At 37.8% G+C, this 7,826-nt stretch overlaps 1 protein-coding gene across 1 annotated transcript in view; it reads right to left on the reverse strand.

The window, feature by feature from the left end:
- Positions 1-7,826, reverse strand: part of ABCE1 (ATP binding cassette subfamily E member 1) — a 30,837-nt gene that overhangs the window by 7,788 nt on the left and 15,223 nt on the right. Inside the window, exons 11-16 of the mRNA XM_004708698.2 lie at positions 4,746-4,967; positions 2,508-2,567; positions 2,340-2,398; positions 964-1,074; positions 746-888; positions 503-625 (exon numbers count right to left, since the gene is read on the reverse strand). Coding sequence (XP_004708755.1) covers positions 503-625; positions 746-888; positions 964-1,074; positions 2,340-2,398; positions 2,508-2,567; positions 4,746-4,967 — 718 coding nt within the window. The remainder of the gene's footprint in view (positions 1-502; positions 626-745; positions 889-963; positions 1,075-2,339; positions 2,399-2,507; positions 2,568-4,745; positions 4,968-7,826) is intronic.

Raw genomic sequence — 7,826 nt, forward strand, 5'->3', positions numbered from 1 at the left:
TAAGTGGAGAGGAAATGTTTTGAGAATGATGAGGGCAATGAATGTACAAATGCGCTTTACACAATTGATGTATGTGTGGATTGTGATAAGAGTTGTATGAGCCCCTAGTAAAACGATTAAAAAAAAAGTTTGGCACATCATGTAACCAGTTTGGGATCTTATGCTGTCATGTACTATTTCAGTGGTTATTAAGGAAGTTTTTCTTTTTAAACAAGTGAATCTTATTAGGAAATTCAACTAATGAAGCAGAAAAACATTAAACCGAAAGAAAAGGAAATGTGAGGGGCCTAAAGTACGTCATACTTATTTACCTGGGTCAGGAATTCAATACCAGATTAAGCCTGAAAACTACTATTCTACATGGTCCTGCATCACAGAATCATGCTAGAGTTTCTGACTAACTCCTTCAAACTGAAGTGGTATTACTTTAATGCTTATAGGAAACTTGTATGCTTATTCACTCGAACTTACATTAGCACTGAACATTCAGAATTCATGTTACCTGTTTGCAACCGTATTCTTAGATGGAACCCCATCAAAAACGATGACTCGGTCTGCTAGATAGGTAGCCATGATGAAGTCATGTTCTACAACAAAGGCTGTCTTTTTGGCATGGAGTATGAAGCTAAAAGAAAACAATCAGGAGCTGTTTTAGTAGTAGTATTGTATTCTAAGACAGTCACTGTGATATTAAGCACACTTGCGGGCCACTAGCTGCATGCACTCCCACGGGCAAGACATTTACCGTTTGACCACTCGTGCTGCCATCAACCGCTGCTCAGAATCCAAATAAGCAGAGGGCTCGTCGATTAAATACACATCAGCAGGTTTGCCCAAACAAAGAGCTAAAGCAACTCGCTGCAGTTCACCACCAGATAGTGTCTGTACCTGTTTGGAGAAGATGTTTAGCGAGCTATGAAGAAACACCAAAGTTTAAGAGTAAAACCAATGATTTTAAAGTACCTCTTGGTCAATGATGTTTTCAATCTGAAGAGGCTTCATTACATCAGTCACAAATTGTGGGTGAGTGTAAGCATCTCTTATTTTTTCATGTAGTAATTGGCGAACACTTCCCTGTTTTTGTTGGAAAATATTTAAATGATAAATTTCAGTACAGAACTCTTCTACTAATGAAGCTAAATAGAGCAAAAGAACACCAATTTGCCACCAACAGATACTGACAGTATTACGTATTATGCTCAGATAGTAAGTTATTGACAGCACGTTTTGAGATTTTGCTAAAAATCCATTATGACCAACAAATACAAAAGCAGCAAGCTTATTTCAAAGTAGTAAGCATGTTTTCAAGGTTCATCCATGTTGCACGATAGCAGCGCTTCATTTCTTTTTAATGCCAAATATTATTCCTTTTCTTTATCCATTTGACAGTTCATGGTTATCAGGATTTTTAGAATTTTTAGCCATTAAGAATGCTCTACAAGTTTTTTGCTTTTACATGTCTTCATTTCTTTTAGATAAATTGTTAAAAGAACTGCTGGTTCTTAGGTAACTGTATTAAATGGAGAAATTGGCAACTATTTTCTAAAGTGCTCTCTCATTTTATATTCATCAACAATAGATAAGGGTTCACATTATTCCACATCCTCACCAACATTCACTATCTTTAAAATTTTAGCCAGTAGGGAATGAAGACAATATCCCTTTGTAGTTTTGATTAGCTGTCTCCTAATGATTAATGATGCTAACCATCTTTTATTATGTTTATTGGCCATTTAGAGATCTTTTAAAAAGTGCCCATTCAAACCCTTTGCCCATTTTAAAACTGCCCATATAAGCCTTCTTTATATATATTACAAATACAAGTCCCTTATTAGACACAGTCAAACTTGCAAACATTGGAACTTGTCTGAGGCAGAAACTGTTAGGTGAAGGAAAACGTACAGGAAACCTTTCCAAGAAACAAGATCCAGAAAATAAGGGAGACCGGTGAGTCTTGGCTCTTAGCAGTTTACCTATACTTGATTTTCTCGTACTCGGTGGGCTCTTTCCAATTTTTGCAGTACAAATTCCATTAAAGGTTTACTTTGGGAAAAGATACGAAACAGATTTGAAGCACATTACTCCTAGTAATGAAAATGAAGCTAAGGCCATATCCTCATACCTTAGCGTCTTTTAAAAAAACTAAAACTTGTTTTAAAGAACTGTTGAATCAGTTCCGATTCAGAGCAACATTATGTACAACAGAAAGAAATACTGCCAGGTCCTTTGCCATCCTCAAAATGGATAAAACCAAACAGCATCTAATATGGAGAAGACTTAATGGAGTAAAAGATTAAAGAAACAGGTACATACAAATTTTGTTTGTTTAATAAACTCACAGTTGATTTGGGACTTATCTTCTGTGGCTTATAACTGACATTTAGAACTGGTACTTCTCCTGTAAAATAACGGAAAAATACCAAGAAAAAAATCAAGACACTAAAATAGGCTCAGACCTTCAAATGCTACATAGAAAAAAGTGAAAAGAATTAACATTGAAACAGTACCTCCTTCATCGGGCTTAAGTCTTCCAGCAAGCATTCTGATAAATGTCGTTTTACCCGTACCTACAAACACAATAAAAACATTGACCTCAAACACTCTTTGCATTTACAGTAAAACACTATGTCCTACATGACATAATTAATATGGCCCTACCAGCCAGACACAATCCCTCATGTGACACAATGCTCAATTTCATATGCCTGGGACAACAGCTCCAATTTGGAGGGCATTATCTCCTAACAAAGAGGAGTAGGATGAGGTTCAGTGAAGACCTTAGTACAGGTTACTTCTAGTGGATGGAAGGAATGATAAGCTACCGTTGAGAGAGATCTGAGGAAAGCCTAGCTAATTTTAAGTTTAGTGGGAGGTCAATGCCTCCTGGAAGCATTCTATCAGAGGTCTTGAGGCACATGTACATAGATAAGATACAGTACAGGGGTGGAGAATGTATTAGGGTGAAATTTGCACCACATAACTCCCACCAAAAGATACTGTTAAGATTTGCCTGAGTACCTGTGAACAAGATTCCCCACAATGCCATCCTGCTGCATATAAAATGAGCTCACCAAGCAGGGGCTGCGATCTTTGGCAAGGGCCAGGAGTGGAGCAAGTCCTCTGGCTCCAGCATCTAGATTACCCTGCCTGACCTTAGAACAGTACCCACCAAAAAATGAGATATTTCAGCAATCTGCAGAACTCAGAAACGTAAAGGACTAGGCAAGAGATTAGTCGGGGGTGGGGTGGGGTGGTGGAACAGACTAGCATCTTGCAAGAAATGAACTTATGGGTTTTTTTCAGATTCCAACTCCTTGGGACTAGTTTGGCTATTAATTCTTACAAAAGGAATTATTACCACACCATACTTTTTTTCCCTTTTCATGTATCTACACGAACTAATTGGGAAGCATATATATCGAATAATGCTTAAAATAATACTTTCAATTAATGGGTATAGGTCTTACAAAGTGTGACCCAAATCTTGGGTTAGTTTTATTTTTAAAAGATATTCAACTAAAAAAATCAACACGCACAGCATAGAATATTTTATAAGTACCATTTTATTTATTTTCATTTTAATATTTATATAAAATATTAACCACAATCCAATTAAATCTTAGAAATTAGACCTTTAAAAAAGTTTTATAGGTTATTAGAGATTACAATGCAAATCTTTTATTTTTATCTTAAATAACATTTTTATTGTTTGGCAGGTATTATTTTGTGGAATTTTTAAAAAAATTACGAAAGTAATAGATTATTTGTAGTCAATTGCATCTAACATCTATATTCTTGATGGCATCTAATATTAAAAATGATGGCAACACAGCTATTTATACAGAGGGAAACTAACTTAAATTCCAGACAAGGAAAGCTTCAAATAGAGCTGGGCACAAAAATTTTATTTGCTTTTTAACTATCAATTTATCCTTTCCTCCCTAGTTAGTATTCAAGATAAATGCCCATCAACTTATTTATATAAAGACCAGCTAAGGGAGAAAAAAAACCCTGTTATTTTGACTGAAAGTTATAAAATAAGAACTATGAACTTGAGTTTATGACATTATATACTGTCAGAAGTATAAAGCTGTGTGGTAGTTATATAATCTTGCATCAACTTGAGGGTATTAAAAATGAAGGGGTGGAGTTTAGCCTGTCAATCAGGTCACAGCCTGAGGATGTCTGGGAACTTCCTCTTTCTCCCTGGAGGTGGGTCCACGCTCTCTCTGACTTCATCTTCCCATTGACAAGCCCCACGGAGAACCTTTCTCCCTCTCTTTGCTTCCCCTTCCTGTTGAAAAGCCACACTTGGAGAACTGGAGGGGCCATCAGAGACCCACACCAGCGCTGAAATGCTTCCCCAGCCATTGGATCCACAAGATTTCTCCCCCACCAGCCTGTGATCTTCCTACATTTTAGATGATTCAATGTGACTAATTGAGTCTGAAGAAGGATTTATGGACTAGTAATGGACTTATGGGCTAATATCAGACTTATGGCCTTGATGTGGACAGGGCTGGGATGTTTTCTCAATATACAATTGCTATTTGATATAAAGCTCTTACACGTGTCCCTGGATTTTCTCTAGTGAACCAAGTCTAACACATGCGGTATCATGAAATCTTAAGGCCTCAAACCAGCTCCCAGTCCTACACCTGAGTCACAGTGTCTTATAGAATAGATAGGACTGAGTGTGACTACATAATCAATTTCAAATGAGCACAAAATAAGAAAAAACTTACCATTTTCCCCTAGCATCACCATGATTTCAGAATCAGTAAATTCGCCAGCTACAATTGCTAATTCAAACTCTCCCATCTTTTTCCTCATTCCTGGATACTTATACATACACATTTTTTTAACCTCTTCTTCATTCGCTGTCTCAGCCACTTTAAAAACAAGTGATGCGTCTCGGAATCTCAAGTTTTCTGTTGGAACATAGCCATCTAAAAAAATGTTTATACCTGTTGGCAAGAAAGTCATTATGAACTGATTAAGACCACTTACAGAACATTTTTTTTCCTAGCAAGAAATCACTACATAAAAGCCCCAATCTGGCTGTTCGACACAATCTACAATCTATCCATTGATTTAAAATTTCTACAGATTTCTGATAACATGATGCTCTTCACACAATAAAATGTGTTTTATGCAAGTGTGAGCTGTGCATACACAGAAAATATGAAATCTATTCATTAAGACACGTCATTATTATATAAAATATATATATTATTACCAGGTACAAAATATAGTACTTTCTATTTCACTCCTGCTGTGTTTTAAGTTTAAAAAATTGACACGATGTAAAAATGGAATTTTTTCCATACACTAATATACAATCTTGAGTTTGGGAAGCAAAATTTCAAGTAAACAGTGTAACTACCCAATTTTCACATGTGATATAAGCATACACTTTCAAGTTACCATTTATTATATTTTTCAGATTTATTTTGCAGGTTCTTAAGAAGTGGAATAACCCGACACAATAGCTGAAGACAAAGCGGGTGAATAAGCAAATGTGGTGAAGAAAGCTGATGGTGCCCGGCTATCAAAAGATATAGCGTCTGAGGTCTTAAAAGCTTGAAGGTAAACAAGCGGCCATCAAGCTCAGAAGCAATCATTGTGTGTTCACCGCCATGATACAATCGCTGAAGACAAATGGGTGCATAAGCAAACGTGGTGAAGAAAGCTGATGGTGCCTGGCTATCAAAAGATAGAGCATCTGGGGTCTTAAAGGCTTGAAGGTAAATAAGTGGCCCCTCTAGTGCAGGAGCAACAAAGCCCACATGGAAGAAGCACACCAGCCTGTGCAATCACGAGGTGTGGAAGGGATCAGGTATTAGGCGCCATCAAAACAAAAAATCCTATCATTGTGAATGAGGGGGGAGTGTGGAGTGGAGACCCAAAGCCCATCTGTAGGCAATTGGACATCCCCTTATGGAAAGGTTGCAGGGAGATAAGCCATTCAGGGTGCAGTGTAGCAACGATGAAACATACAACTTTCCTCTAGTTCTTAAATGCTTCCTCCCCACAATCATGATCCCAATTCTACCTTACAAATCCGGCTAGGCCAAAGGATGTACACTGGTACAGATAGGGATTGGAAACACAGGGAATCCAAGACAGATGAACCCCTCAGGAACAGTGGTAGAGTGGCGATACCGGGAGGGTGGAGGGAGGATGGGGTAGAAAGGGAGAACCGATTACAAGGATCTACATATAACCTCCTCTCTGGAGGATGGACAACAGAAAAGTGGGTGAAGGGAGACGTCGGACAGTATAAGATATGACAAGATAATAATAACATAAACTATCAAGGATTCATTAGGGAGAGGGGAATGGGGAGGGAGTGGAAAAGTGAGGAACTGATGCCAAGGGCTCAAGAAGAAAGCAAATGTTTTGAGAATGATGATGGCAACAAATGTACAAATGTACTTAACACAATGTATGTATGGATGGATTGTGATAACCATTGTACGAGCCGCCAATAAAATGATTAAAAAAAATGATAGCAACATATGTATAAATATGCTTAATACAAGTGATGCATGGATTAACGTAAGAGCTGTAAGAGCCCCCAATAAAATGATCTTAAAAAAGAAATACGACCTTTTGACAGAACCTTAGTGTCTGTTAAATCTAGTTAACTAATTCATCAAGCAGGTAAGGAGGATAACTAAAAGACCATGATCAAAAGCAGTTTATTTAGTCTCCGCTTACCTGTTACACTATTGGTTTTGTCATAAAAAAAAAGTGTCCAAAATGCACTCACTCAGCTGTACAGCTTATAGTGCTTTTACCTCCATTGCTCTTATTTAGTTATAGGTAGTTGTTGTTCAATGTCCACAACACTTTTTGTGAAGTAAGATGTAATGTGAACATCATAATTTTATGGCTGCCCACATCTGTTCATCTTTGTAGCTATTACTATCCTGCCAGTGTTCTGCTGGAGCTGTTGGCAGAGCAGGAGGCATGGGTTACAGCAGGGGTGGCTGAAAAAGTGGTGAATGAGCTACCCGTCACTGTTCTGCCTGCCTCATAGTCCTTGCTGCCACTTTCCTGCCTGCTGGACACAGCTCAAAAGCCTAGAACGATGTCCTGTGCCTTCACCCACCTGCTTTTCACCTGTGGGGTCCAGTACTGCTACAAAGGCCTGGCTTTGGGATCTTTAAAACCAGTAGGGGAAATAATAAATCGGAGAGCTGCTTTTCCTTTTAAAAAACAAACAACCTAGAAACCTTAAGGAACTGTGGACATACAATGTGTTGGACACTGCCTGAATAGACATGAAGGGATGACTATCTGTTGGAAAGCAGGGGGGTTATGTATAAATTTGAAAGGTTTTAAGAGGTGAGGCACATTGAAAATCTCGCCAATAACTACTTTTTGGATGGGATGGCCTATAGACATGGCATCTATAACTGGAATTATGGCAAGACATGGATGAATGATTGTCATGCCCGTATCATCATTAACCCAACACTAGAAGTACTGTATGGGATAAAAAAACTCACCAGCACTGCGTCAATTCTACTCACAATGACTCTATGGACGGAGTAGGTTTCTGAGGCTATAAATCTTTGAGAATAGAAAACCTCATCTCTCTCCCATGGAATGCCTGATGAGTTCGAAATGCTGACCTTATTAGGAGCCTAATGAGTAAGCTACTATACCACCAGGTCTCCTATTTTAAACAGAAGAGTACTAATAAAATAGTTAATTAAAGAGAATTAAATTGGTTTTGACTAGTGGCAAGAACACTGGGCATATTGTAACCTTGAAATTTTTTTTTAAACTCTCTTTGGAGAAAGATTAAAATAAAG

The sequence above is a fragment of the Echinops telfairi genome, unplaced genomic scaffold, assembly GCF_000313985.2.
Source record: "Echinops telfairi isolate 266 unplaced genomic scaffold, ASM31398v2 ScPeMD7_5868;HRSCAF=6743_1, whole genome shotgun sequence".
NCBI classification, from domain to species: Eukaryota; Metazoa; Chordata; class Mammalia; order Afrosoricida; family Tenrecidae; genus Echinops; species Echinops telfairi.